This window comes from Schistocerca gregaria, chromosome 5, assembly GCF_023897955.1.
Source record: "Schistocerca gregaria isolate iqSchGreg1 chromosome 5, iqSchGreg1.2, whole genome shotgun sequence".
Taxonomy (NCBI): Eukaryota; Metazoa; Arthropoda; class Insecta; order Orthoptera; family Acrididae; genus Schistocerca; species Schistocerca gregaria.
This window is the reverse complement of record NC_064924.1, coordinates 303,059,325-303,076,034: the sequence shown is the minus strand read 5'-3', so window position 1 is coordinate 303,076,034 and position 16,710 is coordinate 303,059,325. Positions and strand designations below refer to the sequence as shown.

The window sequence follows — 16,710 nt, the reverse complement described above, 5'->3', positions numbered from 1 at the left end:
CCATGTGGACATGTTTATTCTATATGTAAATCTTGTTTAGTATACTTGAGTGTTACGGAGATGGTTCAGGAATTCAGATAGAAATCCTTGCAAGAAAGTCTGTTCCTTATGTAAACACTATTGAGGAAGTTCAGAGAAACAGCATATGACGCTGACTACAAAAAGATTCTGCTGCCACCACTGTAAATTTCATGTTAAAGCCATAGCGTATCCTCTGCCATGCACCATACAGTAACTTGCTGAGTATATATATTAGGATTTAAATGATCATTTTGAGCATACTTGGTTCCAGTGCATCTCATCATGCCTCTTCAAAAGGGTTCGTAGTACATACAGGGTAGCTAAAAGTTGTCTGATAAATAAGGTTAAAAGGAAGGCATTGCCCAGTAATTTATGTACCCCATTGTATGTAAAGAGTCATCTTGAAATGCCCAAGGGAGGAACATATTGATGTGGTGTAGTGTGTTCTAAAATAAATGTCTCTCTTAAGAATCACACACACATTTTCTCTGCTGTTTAGGCAATTTTGTGTCTGCAATGTGTTGCTGGAGTCGGCCCAAACAGGTACTACTCCTCGTGCCTTTCATGTGATGCCTGGTGTCAACAGAAAGTGTTGAGCCCATTAAAAACAAAAGTGGAATATTGCATGCCAATTTGATAAATGGTGCTAGTTTTAATAGGGTATTGGTTACATCAGAATGTGTTAACACGGACAGTACATCACAAAGACTAAAAAGTGCTCCAGCAGCGACTCGCCTGTTGCTGTGGCTCACACTGACTGCTACCGCCATGCAGCAGTGCTGCTCAGTCACTGCTTAGTCCTGCTAATTTTTCATGTTTTACTGTCCCTGTTAATACATATCGATAGAATGAATATCGCACTAGACTAATTTGGGACTGCTCCAGTGAGAGCAGGTGCCTCAGATGACTGAGGGTTCAATACTTTTACTAAATTTTGCAATTTATCTTTACAAGTAATTTAATTTTTCTAAATTATTCAATATGTTTCTGTAACTGAAATTATTTTAAAATGAGCCTGACAATGTTGATGGGATTGACTCTCCTATAGAGGTATATTTATAGAGGAAGTCCATCCTCCTCTCCCTTTTGTGGTGAACCTGCGTATGACCTTTCATTGAAATATGAAAACCTGATCATCATTTCCTTTGCAATAGATAACATAGCAAGAGGAGACAGCCTCTCCTCTTTCATGGTATTTACAAGAAATGTATTGATGTGTGACAAAGTGGAGAAACACTTCTCTGCTTCACACATTGTCATTAGGATAGTAGCTACTAATTTCAACAATTTAATAATGTTGCCAAGAAGTTATTACAGGTTATTTTCTACCAAAAACTTCAGAAGACCTATCTCAGTTTTCATTTCTTGAAAATAATTTTGTGAATAAATGATTTAGTAGTTCTGGTTTTATTTTAAAATGGATAGGACTGCACAACACAAGAATGAATTTTTTCATGGGAGAATTCAAACCTTTGTTTTACTGAATTATTTTGTCACTTCCTTTGCTGCTACATCCCTTGTTTCATAAAAGATGTGATCAAAAAGTAATTGTACTTTTTTAATATGGCAGTCTCTATATATCAGATTTCAAATTTTTTTTATCTTGTTAGTACACGTTCCTAAGGTAGGTTTGTGTTCTCAGCTGTTCTGAATATTTAGTTTGTTGACAGATGAAAAGGTTATAGGTTTGATGCCCTTGTACATAAATTGTTGATGACAGTGTGGAAGAAGTAAAGGAAATGGTTCTGGAAAATCACCAGGTCACCATCGGAGAGGTTGCTGATATTGGCATATCCTTTGGCTCATATCAATTAATTTTTTGGATGTTTCGCATATGACCTTTCTATCAGTGAAGTTCATCCTGAAAGTGTTGAATTTTTACCAAAAATGTTGTCACATAGACATATCTCAGGAATTGTTGAATGAAGTCAACAATGATCCAGAACTTCTATAGGAGATTACAACATGTGGTGGAATGGGTATATGGGTATGATGTCAAAATGAAGTTCAGTCATGTATGAAGGTCTTCTCACTGTTTTCTTATATTACAATGGGATAGTCTATCTTGAGTGCCTGCTTTTTGGCCATTCAGTTGATAAGGAATACTATCTGGAAGTTATGCACCGTTTGCGTGAAGCACAAGAAAATGATCAGAATAGTGGCAAAACTACTTCTGGAAATTGCTTCATGAAAATGTTCCTACCTACACATCATGACTTGATCATTATTTCTTGGAAAAAAATGAAATGGTTATGTTGCCTCAGCTGGATGTGACCCTTATTCCCAAGGCTGAAGAGAAATGTGAAAGGACATCATTTTGTGACCACTGACGAGGTAAAAACAGAATCACAGGAGGAGCTGAAACCTTGTAGCAAAGCAATCTGGGATCCATTCCCATATATTGTTATGTGCCTCCTTAAACAAAAATTTTTTGCTTTCTTAATTATAATTAATGTTAGTGAGAGATGTGCCATAAGATAATCTTGTAATTCTGAAATTCTGAGTATTAGACAAGGTCTAACTAGACTAAATTACATAGTCAGAATATTTTCCTAATTAATTTGAACCATTTCAAGTAACTAGTTTCGCTAAGGGTCAGTCCAATTAACTGAGAGTATTTTTTTTTTCTATTCCAGTCACACCATCAACATATAAACAGATGTTGTTATTATATTACTGATAAAGTTAGGAAAATAACCCATAGAAATCATTAATGTGTTTTTATGTAGCTAATTTCCAAAACGTGGTAGCATCATCAACACTTAATTAGTTTCTCATTAATTAATACTTTAATTTACGATATTGTTTATTTAGCTGTTTTTCAGTTTTGTCATCAAGAAGGCTTATTTCAGTCTACACCCTTATTGTAACATAAAGTTCAGACCAGAACAAATTTTTCTGCGTTATTCAGTTAATTTAAGGTGTAAAATTCTAATTGCAAATTATTGAATTATGTATTTAACAATGTGATACTTTAGTACCCACTTTTGTAAAGCAATGTAAACACTAGGCCTGAAGCCATTTTATCTCTTTTGAGATTCTGAATGTGGAACCCGTGTCAGTCAAAACAGTCATGATGTACTTGTGCTATAATGTGCTTAACTTAATATGAAACTGTACTGTGAATTAGAGCTGTTAATACCATGTGAAGATTAACTTCAATATGAAAGACAGTCAGTATCTAGATTCATTGTGTGTAACCCACGTCAATCTGAACTGTACTAACATAATGGTACTATGATGTGTTGTTGTGAATAAGATGACACAGTGAAGTAGGCTAATTAACAATGATTGCTAATTAATTTTAATATAAAAGTGCAACATATTGCTATATTGCTAATGAATTTTAATATACAAGTGCCACACATATTGTTCACCTGAATGAGACCGTTGTTGGTTGGTTAGGTTATATTGCACTGTGTTTATTGTCATATAATTAGAAGTTGCAGTATGTGCATATCTGGTAAATGAGACTTAACTATATAATTAAGACACGGACTGGCCATAAATAATGCAGTGAGAGGGGAGGTGAGACAACCTTAATGAAAAATAAATTCCAGAAGTTCTTCTGAGATTAGAAAAAGTACTGGCACAAGCATATTATATTTGATGGGGCTTACTTTGAAGGGGACAAAGTTGATGATGTTGAATAAATAAAGATTCTTCTAGAAAGCAAAAATTCCTTTTACTCTCTGATCACAACTCATTCCTTGCATCTTAGTTTTGCTACATTTTCTTCTTGCTTGATTATGATGTATCAAAGTTGTCTCTCATTTTACAAATTTCATTTTCAACTGATGCTGTTGCTTCATGTTAGGATCAATGGTGCACATTCTTAATTTTTTGTATAAGATATCCATGTGGGATATCATTTTACACTTTTAACCACAAGGAAGATTTTGGCTGTTGCAGTTTCAGGCATAGTCCACATACTTGATTCACAGTGGTCATATTGGCTAGACTGCGAGCAACTGCACCTGATGGGAGAAGCAATGTGCGTGGTCGGGGTAAGGAGAAGGCTGTATCAGGGAGGGGGAGGGATAGCGGCTTATGGGTCGGGGGGAGATGGTAAAGTGCTGCTTGTGGGAGCATGTAGGGACATTGTGGGGACAGGATAGGGTGGTTTGCAGGAGGGGTGAGTAGAAGAGGACAGTAGTAGATGGGGAAGGGAAGAGAGACTTGTGGGTGCATTGGTGGAATAGGAGGCTGTGCATTGCTGGAGTGGAAGCATGGGAGGGAATAGGCGAGAGAAAGCCAGATACTATGAAGGTCAGGGCCAGAGGATTTACAGGAACATAGCATATATTGCTGGGAGAGTTCCCACTTGTGCAGTTCAGAAAAGCTGTTGGTGGTAGAAAGCACCTAGATGACACAGGCTGTGAAGCAGTCATTGAAATGAAGCACTTTGTGTTGGACAGCAGTCCCACACTCTTTTCCTGCATTATTGCCGGGTTCATGGAATCCCCCCAAGTGACCTTACCATCAAATTACCTATCTCCGGTTGCAGCCCCTCCTTCCACAATGACTTCTATCTGTTAAAACTCTGTCAGTCCATAGTCCTGCAGAACCATGTAAATTAGGTCAAACCTTCTTGCAGTGTCTCCTCTTCATCCATAAAATTCTCCTGCTCTGTAATTCCAAACTCCTGTAGCTTGTCTCTCACACTGAAACTCTCGCCATGCAGGAACTATAGCAGAATGCACACCACCACCTCAAAAACACTCTACAACTTGTTCACCTCCTACTCCTGCCTTGGGCTACATCCAGCCACCGCCCCTCCAGCAGCCTCCAAACCTCCCCCACATCTCCTCACAGCTGATAAACCCCACCCCACAAATCTACTGCACACACCATACAGAATCCCGAAACTCAACAGACCCAAAACACAGTCATGAACCTTTGAGCCAAAAGCCTTAGTCCCATAGATGCATCAGTCTTTACCAAAGGCCATACCATTTGCCTCACACTCAAATTCAATCATGCTGGACTTGTTAAAGACCTCTCCTTCTCGCAGTCCCTACACTGGAAGAGCTCGTTCGCTGCCAACCCTAGCAATAAAATCTAACCCAAAGCAACGTTGAACGGTGATGGACTCAGTTCACTCCTCCAGCCAATGGTGATGCATGCCCACTGTCCCCAAATCCTCCCCAATAAATGTTCCAGAACTTCTTAACCTCAATTTTTGCCTCACTATCATTCCCCAACTCCTACAACAGGGAATTGTTCCTTACATCTGCAGAAATAACTGCAATCAGCCACTCAAAAACTGATCCCAGCTTCATAATCCTACGTGCCGATGAGGGCTCCACCACTGTGGTTTCGAACCGCAGGGATTACCCTGTGGAAGGACTCGTCTACAAAACTTGCTACAGGCACCAAATGCAGCTCCTCCACAAATCCATAGACCTGCCCCATGATGTATCTCTCTTTCCCCCTCTACACCCTCTAGGGTACGCCAATGGGGACCCACATGGCACCATCCTATTCATGGGCCATCTAAAGCAACCATTTTTACCTAGTACACAATGCCGTGTGTCTGTTAGTAATAAAATTACAGTTCCACTGTAACAGCGATTTATGAAGTAGGGAAGTAACTTAACTTTATAAAATTTATAAAACAGAGTTACAGTAAGTTAAAGCATGTAATAATAATTACTTACCAAATACATTATATCAGAATTATATGAGAATCTAATGAAAATGTCTTTAAAACTCCTACCACCTACTCACCACGATTGCTTGAACCCTCACTAGTGGGCAGTAGGGATGAGTTTGACCACCACTTAACTGTAGAAATTCTTCCTAACCAGCCATAATGCCCCCCCCCCCCCCCTGCCACCCCTATTTGAGAGTCATTGATAATTGATAATACCTTTTCTTTCTGGATAGAGGGTGAGGTCACCCTATCCACATTCCTCGAGAATCTCAACAGTTTCTCCCCCCTTAGCTTCACCTGGTCCTCCTCAATGTTTATCTCCACATTAGAGATGGTTACATCTGTACCTCTGTCCATATCAAACTTATCAAACACCAGCAATACATCCAATAGCTGTCACCCATTCTGTACCAAGCTGCAACCACTATGCATCATTCTACATGTGCATGACAACCAACACGCTGTCTTTCTGCTTGAGTGACCATCGACAAACCGTGACCAAGAGACAGGTAGATCACTCAGTTGCTGATCATACTGCCCAGCGCAATGCTATTTACTTTAGTGACTGCTTCACAGCTTGTGTCATCTGGACCCTTCTTACCAATGTTACCTTCTTTCGTATTGGGCAAGTGGGAACTGTCCTTGCGACATATCCTATTATCCTGTAACCTCTCTAGCCTCTACTTCTGTCCTGCAGGACTGCAGAGCTTAATGCAGTCAGTAATTTTTGAGAACATTTCTCCTGGAGAATATAAATGGTCTTGATAAAATATTTTCAATTTGTAGACTGTTTCTAATTCAATTTTTAATACAGTCTGGTATTTTGGAAAGAAAATAGCAATTTTCCTTATGTTGTCGTCATGTCTTTCTGTATTCTATCTGAAAACTGAGCTTAGCTGTTGCCTAAATTTTGTTTTTTCAATGACTAAGAAATCTAAATAAGCATTCTCATGTGCAATAGATTCCTCATGCTTCTGTGTTAGATGGCTTAGACCAGACATGCCAGTGCATGCCCTTAGCAAATAGCAAACAGCAAGTATGGTAAACAAAATAGTTCATTTTCAGAAATGCATCCTCAAATCCAGTTCTTTCTTTTACACACACACACACACACACACACACAAAAGCCTTACGTCAGCTTGTTTGTGCTTGTTTTAATTCAAGCTGAGGCATCGACCTACACAACTTCTGTATTTCACACTTATCTTCTAAGCTTAAAGCAGAGACTGTTGAACACTGTCCCTTCTTCTTTGAAAACAAATTCCAAGAACAAATGAATATGAACACTGAAGTACAATAACTAACTGTATACACTATTAAGCAATCCATTACAGTGACGACACGCGTGCTAACTGCTTCAGTTGTGGGCTGCAGCCTTGCAATTTGGATCCGTTTATGTATTTCCATCAGAATTTCCATGAAAGAAGGGAACTTTTTTGTTCTGCATTCTTCTAAATATTACATGAAGAATTTTACAATGTACAGTTCATTGTTGATAGCTATCGGAATTGGTCATTGTGTTGACGGACTGAAAATGGAAAAAAGAGTTTCGTGCTGCTATTAAACATTTTCATTTGGAGAGTTGGACTGCAGCACCAATCTAAATGGTACTGGATGAAGCACATTGCATGGACTCTGCCCAGTCATTGAAGACCATTTACTTTTTGATTAATGAATTCAAACCTGGTCGGACAAGCACCAAAGACGAAGCGCACTCTGACCATCCAGTTAAGGTCATCACAAAAGAAACGATTGATAAAATCCATAAAATGGTAATGCAAGACCACCGAATAAAAATTTGAGAGATTGCTCAGACTGTAGACATTTCAACTGTGTAAGTGTGTAGTATCCTGCATGGAAGAATGGCTATGAAGGAGCTGTGTGCAATATGGGTGCCACAATTGTGCACAGTTGACCAAAGCACATTTGGCTCAGCATTTCAGTACAGTGTCTGGCAATCTTTAAATGCAGTCTTAAAGATTTGTTAGTGCTGGTATGTGACTGTTGATGAAACATGGAACCATCATGATACACCAGAATCAAAACAGCAGTCAAAGCAAGGGACAAAGGTTAGTGAAAGTGCACTGTGAAAGGCAAAGACCCTTTTGTCAGCTTATAAGGTGATAGCCACTGTGCCCCCCCCCCCCCCCCCCCATTTCTCTTCCCCCCTCTCCTGTCCAACTGGACCCTGTTATGCTTCAGTGTTAAGTTGTGTAAAACTTCCGTTGGCTGAAAAAACAAAGGTTGACACACACAAAAAAAGTGCTCTTCTTATCAGGATAATGCACCATCCCACACATTGTAACAAAGTAAGTGGATTCCATCCAGCTATTATGTTTTTCTTGCCCCTAAATGATGATGATGATGATGATGATGATGATGATGATGATGATGATGATGATACTCTAGGCACAACAAGAAAAAATGACCGTCACAAATAACACTTTTGGCCAGTGAGGCCTTTGCCAAAGTAGATCACGTGCGCATGTGCACACGCACACCCGCACCCGCATTCCGGTGCGCGCACGTGCGCACAGAGTCCTGGTTGGTTCTGAGTTATGACGGGAATGTTCCTCTGTGGCTGGACGGAGGGACTTTGAGGAGGTGGTGGGAGACTGGAAAGATAAGGCATGAGAGATTTGTTTTGTACAAGGTTGGGAGGATAATAGTCTGTAAAGGCTTTACCCTTGGTATATTTCAAGAGGGACCGCTTGTCATTGCAGATGTTATGACCAAAGGTGGTTAGGCTGTATGGATGCGACTTCTGGATATGGAATGAGTGGCAGCTGCTGAAGTGGAGGTATTGCTGGTGGTTAACAGGTTCGATGTGGGTGGTGTTACTGATGTATCCATCTTTGAGGTGGAGTTAAACATCTAGGAAAGTGGCTTGTTGGGTTGAGAGGGACCAGGTGAAGCAAATAGGAAAGAAGTTGTTGAGGTTCTGGAGGAATGTGGACAGGGTGTCCTCACCCTCAAACCAGATTGCAAAGATGTTATCAATGAGTTTGAACCATGTGAGGGGTTTAGGGTCCTAGGTGTCTAGGAAGGATTCCTCTAGATGGCCCATTAATAGGTTGGCATAGGATGGTGCCATGTGGGTGCCTGTAGCTGTACCCTGGATTTGTTTGTAGATAATGCCTTCAAAGGAGAAGTAATTGTGGGTGAGGATATAGTCAGTCTTGGCAACTAGGAAGGAGGTTGTTGGTTTGGAATCCATTGGGTATTGGGATAGTGTGTTCAGTAGCAGTAAGACCATGGGCATTAGGTATGTTAGTGTAAAGGGAGGTGACATCAGTAGTGATGAGCAGGGCACCGTGTTTTAAAGGGACTGGAACTATGGAGAGCCGGTGTAGGAAATGGTTGGTATGTTTTATATAGGAGGGTAGGTTCTGGGTAATACGTTGAAGGTGTTGGTGTATGAGAGCAGAGATTCTCTCAATGGGGGCACAGTAATTGGCCACAATAGGGTGTCCTGGGTGGTTGGGTTTATGGACTTTAGGAAGCATGTAGAAGTTAGGAATGCGGGGAGTGGTAGGGGTGAGCAGAGAGATGGACTCTGGAGAGAGGTTCTGGGCTGGGCCTAAGGATTTGTGGAGGGACTGGAGATCCTGCTGGATTTCTGGAATTTGGTCACCGCGGCAAGATTTGTAGATGGAAGTATCTGACAGTTGAAGTCTTTCTGCCAGGTAATCCTTGCAGTTCAAAACAGCGGTGGAGCCTTTGTCCGCAGGTAGGATTATGTGGTCGGGATCAGTTTTTAGATTGTGGAGTGTGGTTCTTTCTTTGGATGTAAGGTTAGTTAGCATGTTGACAAGTCTCACACATCATCCCACCACCACCTACTCCAGTGTGGTCACAAACATCACCTATCCCATCAAAGGTACGGCTACTTGTGAAACCAGTCATGTGATCTACAAACTAAGCTGCAACCACTGTGCTGCATTCTATGTGGGCATGACAGCCAACAAGCTGTCTGCCCGCATGAATGGCCACCGACAGTCTGTGGCCAAGAAACAATTGAAAACCATCCTGTTGCTGTGCATGCTGCCAAACATGGCATCCTTCAGTTCTGCGAGTGCATCACAGCCTGCGCCATATGGACCCTTCACACCAACACCAGCTTTTCTGAATTTCGCAGTTGAGAACTTCTGCTGCAATACATCCTACATTTCTGTAACCCTCCTGGTCTCAATCTTAGTCATTTGTCCCCACTAATCCAGACTCTTCCCTGTTCCCATTCCAGCACTACACTGCCCTCATTCCACCATCGCACCCAGTCATTCTACTTCTCTCCTTTTCTGCTACCTCCTCCACCCCCTCCCCCATCCCTCCCTCCCAACTTCTTGCCTGCCCTCTGTCTAACCTGCAGCACTTCACTGTCCGCCAGCCCTACCCTACTAACCCACTCCGGCCTGCTACTTACCCCCACCCTGTCGCCACTCCAATCATGCGCTGGTGCTGGTACTCGCAGTGTGGCCTCAGTTGCCTGAGACTGTAGTCCTGTGTCCAAGTGGTGTGTGTTGTGTGTGTTGTGTGTGTTGTGTGTGTTGTGTGTGTTGTGTGTGTTGTGTGTGTTGTGTGTGTTGTGTGTGTTGTGTGTGTTGTGTGTGTTGTGTGTGTTGTGTGTGTTGTGTGTGTTGTGTGTGTTGTGTGTGTTGTGTGTGTTTGTTTTTGTCATCTATGTTTGACAAAGACCTTACTGGCCAATAGCTTTGTTAGATTAGATTAGATTAGATTAGATTAATACTTTTTCCATAGATCATGAATACGACACTTCGTAATGACGTGGAACGTGTAAGGTTAATGAAAGATGTCTGTACACGATATTACATTACACAAAATATTTCATGACAGTAATGTTTAAGTTAGTTTTTTCCCCTCCCTTAATTTATATCTAAAAATTCACCCAATGAGTAAAAGGAGATGTCATCTAGAAATTCTTTTAATTTATTTTTAAATGTTGGTTGACTATCTGTCAGGCTTTTGATGCTGTTTGGTAGGTGACCAAAGACTTCTGTGGCAGCATAATTTACCCCTTTCTGTGCCAAAGTCAGATTTAAGCCTGTATAGTGAAGATCATCCTTTCTCCTGGTGTTATAGCTATGCACACTGCTATTGCTTTTGAACTGGGTTAGATTATTAACAATAAATTTCATAAGTGAATATATATATATATATATATATACTGTGAGGATCCCTAGATCCTTAAATAGATGTCTGCAGGATGACCGTGGGTGGGCTCCAGCAATTATTCTGATTACAAGTTTTTTAGCAATGAATACTTTTCTACTCAACGATGAATTACCCCAGAATATGATGCCATATGAAAGCAGTGAATGAAAGTAGGCATAGTAAGCTAATTTACTGAGATTATTACCACCAAAATTTGTAATAACCCTAATAGCATACGTAGCTGAACTCAGACGTTTCAGCAGACCATAAATGTGTTGCTTCCAGTTTAACCTCTCATCAATGGACACACCTAAAAATGTTGAAAATTCTACCTTAGCTACAGACTTCTGTTCAAAGTCTATATTTATTACTGGAGTTGTGCCATTTACTGTACGGAACTGTATATACTGTGTTTAAAGAGAGTCCGTTTGCTGAGAACCACTTAATAATTTTGTGAAAAACATCATTTACAATTACATCACTTAGTTCTTGGTTTTTGGATGTTATTACTATACTTGTATCATCAGCAAAAAGAACTAACTTTGCATCTTCATCAATGTGGAATGGTAAGGCATTAATGTATATCAAGAACAGTAAAGGACCCAAGACCGAACCCTGTGGGACTCCGTACCTGATAGCCCCCCCCCCCCCCCCCCCCCCCCAGTTTAAGGAATCAGCTGTTGTTTTAGCATTACATGAATCACTTATTCCAACTTTTTGCGTTCTTCCAGTTAAGTATGAATTAAACCATTCGTGCACTGCCCCCCTCAAACCATAATGATTTAGCTTATCTAAAAGAATTCCACGACATACACAATCAAAGGCCTTTGTGACGGTCCTTTTGTTGTGCCTCTGCGACCCATCTCCGCTATATAGTGAGTAGCAACATTCCTTTTCATAATATTGTTACAATAATAATAATAATAATAATAATAATAATAATAATAATAATTTATTATTATTATTAGACTATATCTTAGACATTATTATGTGCACAGTGCCAAAAATCTTGGATACTAACTCAAGACTTAGCCAGCTTAACTTTATTATCTGTTGCAAATACCAGTAATTTTAAATTTAGATGGCATTGTTCATTTGTAGACATGTGCCCAGTTATTAACTTCCTCATGAAGAAGAGAGAACTATAGGTAAATAGCAGCTAATGTTGAAACTGTTAGCAAATTTTACACTCACTTCATTCCGGAGGAATGAGACAGAATCCCAAATGTTGGGAAATCTAGACAGTGTACTTCAATCAAAATTATTATTGTACCTAAAAGTCACAGTTAAAATGAATCTCTCTCCAGTATTCAGTTAATCAGAATTTAAACCTTTAATTTTTATGTATGAGAATAAAGCAAAAAAGTATCTAACTTATGTTTTAATTATTGGTAACTTATAAATAAGAGGCTACTGGAAGCCATCTTAGTCAGTTTGTGGTGGATTACAACACGAGTAAGATCTGTGTCCACCTAAATAGGACAATGTACTGCAGATGCTTTAGTATCAGCTATGACAGCAAATGGATTGTCACTTATCTGAATTTCTTGTCTGGGAGTTTAATTAGTGATTCAGTTACTGTTAATTTATGAAGGATGTGAAATTGTAATTATTTCACAAGCTATGTTATTATTCAGTAATGCTCTCTGTGACCATTGGGTCAAACTGCGAGCTGTGTTGGTTTCAAATTATACTTACTGTGCACAGTGTGATCATTTTGATATTACTTTCCACATGGAAAGACAGTGTAATTAAGGAATGTGTTAATGATACACTTGGTTCGTGGTTCACTTGGTTCGTGGTTCACTTGCCACATATTCATTATTATGAATCAGTACATATGTTAAGTTGCTGCACTTGAACTATTATATTAAAGGACATAAGCCGAATGTAATATGAGGCTAACCCTTTATCTTTGCATAAATTGATAGATGAGACAAGAGTTGGCAATAAACTAAATGTTTTCAGTATCAAAGTGCAATTAAAGTGGCTGGACTGCAAACTTGCATGTGGACCACATGATTAGAAACAGCCTACTTTAGATGACCACCTTTCAGCCTGATTCGATGGGGCACAGATACCTGAGGCATATTAGCACAGGTAAATTGCATTACAACATCGCTGATAATGATGATGAAAGTGCGTGAATTGGGCTTTGAATTGGTTCCTTATTCACCCTATTCACAAGACTTAGCCCAAGTGACTTCATCTTCCTTAACTTTTTGGCTTGCTGGGAAGAAATGTTCATCAAATCAAGAAGTAATAAGCTGCAGTCAGTGAGTAGTTTGACAGAGTCTATTTTTCCAATGAGATGAGAAAGCTGGAGGGTTGGTGGACCAATTGTATATCCGTCAAAGGAGCCTGTGTCGATAAGTAAGGCGAGTTGCTTATGAAACAAACAATTTTTGTCACTTTTTTTACGTCTTGTCAAACAACTTCCAGACTAGTGACATTTTCATTCGCCCTTCCCTGCTGAAGGAACACACAAAGGCTTACTCCCAGAGGTTGAGAAGAGAGATTGAAACTGGGCAGTGCCTGGGTAACACTTCGACATACATGCTTGCTGTCTGAATGACTTAAATGTTTTTCACATGCAAAAAATACTTTGAAACAGCATTTCAATTGATTTAATACAAGAATGAAGCGAAGAATGATTGTTTAAATATATACATTTTTATTTTGCAGAATCACCATGTTTTCCATGTTTTTCAGTGGTTCACTGAACAACTGAACACAATGTCACACTACCAGTGGATTGCTCTGTCAAATGAGGGCTGTCAGAACACACTTGTAAATATATGCCAAAACACACTGTGTGTGTGTGTGTGTGTGTGTGTGTGTGTGAGTGTGTGTGTGAGAGAGAGAGAGAGAGAGAGAGAGAGAATAATTTAATTTATGCTTCCTGATACCCCTTTTGAAAACATTAAAAACATTATCTTGATCTCATCGCTGTACTTTCAAGGGATTCACTATTGGCCTCACTGCTGGATGGTGTAAGAGCATCAGGAAACAGGGATGTACACGTAAAGATGACTCCAACGCCAAGAGGAAAGAGATTTGGACCACTGAGTATGCCAGCTGAGGAAGAGGTACTTAAACTCATTTGTATTTGTATTATCATAAATGTATTAATTTTGGCATTAATTAAAATAAATTTGCCACAAAATTGTAAAACCCTGTATGTGTGTTGTTGTTTGAATAATTTGAAGGTTTACAAGATGAGAAAAACGTTGTGCACACAAATGTACTTTGTTTTTTCATTTGCATCTGATATTTCCTATGAAATACTGAAATGACTTCTTTTCGTGACTTCCTGTAGGGCAGTCGCATTGTCTTTCTACATAGAGAAGCACAAGGAAACTGAGTTTCACATTCTTTAAAATGAAGTTAGCTGCTTTTCATTGAGCCCCTGCAAAAAGGGCAATCTGTCAATATGGTTGTTGCACAATGTAATTCAGATGTCACTGTCCCTAGGATGTGATTTAGACTGAGACTGTTTAATTATGTGTTAGATAATACTAGAATATGGGTTCGTGTCATTGTCTTGAGCTTGCTTCCTTGTTGACATAACAACATAGGCTTGGGATGTGAAAAATGGCTCTGAGCACTATGGGACTTAACTTCTGAAGTTATCAGTCCGTGAAGTTATCAGTCCGCTAGAACTTAGAACTACTTAAAACTAACTAACCTAAGGACATCACACACATCCATGCAGGAGGCAGGATTCGAACCTGTGACCATAGCAGTTGCGCGGTTCCGGACTGAAGCCCCTCGAACCGCTCGGCCACTCAGGCCGGCTTTGGGATGTGAACAGTGTTAAGTGAGTTGTTTATTGCATGGGCTAGTGTGTCTTAGTGCAAAGAAACTACACACGTGATTCTCAGACTTGTGGTAATACATGTGTCCCATAGTGTGTTCTACAACTTACTGACAACAAGGTAATATCAAATTTGTATGGAAGAATAAACTGTTCTTGATCTGGTGTCAAACTTGACAAAACTTTTCTTTATCTTCATTTCACTCATTGTATGAAGTTTTTGGTAAATATTTGTTTTTAACTCACCCATGTACAGTATGCTATTAATCATAGGTATAATTGCAATGTTGATTGTGTCATTTGGACAAAGGTGAAGTAAATACAAGTTTTCCAAAAACACTTGAGAGAAAAGTGGAAGATTGTGTGGCCAAGAAATCAAGCAGGCCCAGAATATAAGCCACAACTGCAAATCCAAAATACAGGAAGGTACTGTAAACCAACTTCAGTGGTGCTTTGCCTTATGGCCCTATATGGATCCTGGACACATCCAAGATGTAATGCCATGTGTGACTCAGCTATTCAGATAACTTCATGATAGGTGCAATTACATTGGTAGGTTATCTGTGGAGAGGCCATACTAACTTCTGGTTTGTGTAAAGGGACATTAGCCTTTTCAGTAGTTATATGTGCAACTGTCGGCATGGTTGAATTTAGCCCTCTAACTTTAACAAACACGATCTTGATGTGCTTGTACTCTCCTTCAGTACTTCTTCTCCTTCTTTCACAATGACCTTCACCTTACCAGATTCTGCCAGTCACAATCCCTCACAAAGCTGGTACTGCAAAACCACCTGTCGTGCCTCAGGCATCCACTCCCTTCACAAGTTAGTGATACAGTGCAATTCATGCTGCGCAAGGCCCCCCCCCCCCCCCCCCCAATCACACACACACACACACACACACACACACACACACACACACACACACACACACACACACACACACCCTTCTCTCCCCTTGGGGCACTACTATCCATCAGTACCCATCCTATCCCCAGAGGGCTTGCCAGTCTTTGGTGGGTTTGTGCTTGGCTACCATGGGGCCCCAGCCTTTGCAGATTTTTTTTCCTTTCATGCTACATATCTGTACTCTAGCTACTCTTTTCACCTCCCTTAGGGAACATGTTTGGTATGTTCTTAGGAATGTTCTGTATCTTCCGTAGCTGACATACGAACAGTCTCACCACTGTTTTCAGTTCAATTTTCCTTCCTTTGTGCACCTTCTCCTATCCTTTCTGTGCTTCAGAATTAGAGGCTCTTCTTCTTCTTCTTCTTCTTCTTCCTCCCTGTGCACTCCTTAAGGCTGGCTTATGCGTCTGATGCTTAATAGGTGACTGGGTAATGCGTAATTCCCAGACCCGGGTCGACAGGTAGGGTCGACAGGTAGGGTTCGTACGCACCCCCTGGTACAGGTCAGACCCAGGGAGGAGTGATTGCCTGAGCTGCTACCTTCCCAAAATGCTGATTGGTCCCTCTGTCAGATGTTAAGGAGGTGTGGGTATGAACAATCACGTAAGATGGGTGCACCCCCTTGTGGAGGGTCCCCAGTTGGAAGGAGCATGCCGTCCGAGACAATAGAAATCATGGGGATTTTCTCGCGATGACCCAATAATCTTCAGAATCGACGTCCCCCCAGGGGGTCCACAACTCTTTTGTGGTACATGCGCGGGAGCACAGGGCCCCGAGCTAGTGCAGTTCTCCTTCCTTTCCGGGCTGCCCCACCCCCTCCCCCATCCCTCCTCATCCCCAATCCCCCCCCCCCCCCCACCTCCCCTTCACACTCCTTCTTCTTGGGAGTAATGTATCAAGCCTTTGTCCGGAGACGGACGTTTGAAAACTCCAGGATCCTGTTTCCTTTGTTTTTCTCCAACCTCACACTTCATTCCTCTATTAGTCTTTCCCTACGTTCACTCTTCTCCTTGCTTTCATGCCCTTACTTCTATTTCTGCCTCATTCTCCTTGCACTATTCTCCTTGTCTTCTTTTCTGTGTCTTATTCTCTACTTCGGTGTTTGAGATTCTTTCTTCTATCCCTCTTTCTCTTTC

At 40.6% G+C, this 16,710-nt stretch overlaps 1 protein-coding gene across 1 annotated transcript in view; it reads left to right on the top strand.

Moving 5' to 3' along the window:
• The window catches only part of LOC126273173 (dnaJ homolog subfamily C member 13), a 337,754-nt gene that overhangs the window by 28,677 nt on the left and 292,367 nt on the right, over nt 1-16,710 (top strand). The window contains exon 6 of the mRNA XM_049976652.1: nt 13,812-13,938. Coding sequence (XP_049832609.1) covers nt 13,812-13,938 — 127 coding nt within the window. The remainder of the gene's footprint in view (nt 1-13,811; nt 13,939-16,710) is intronic.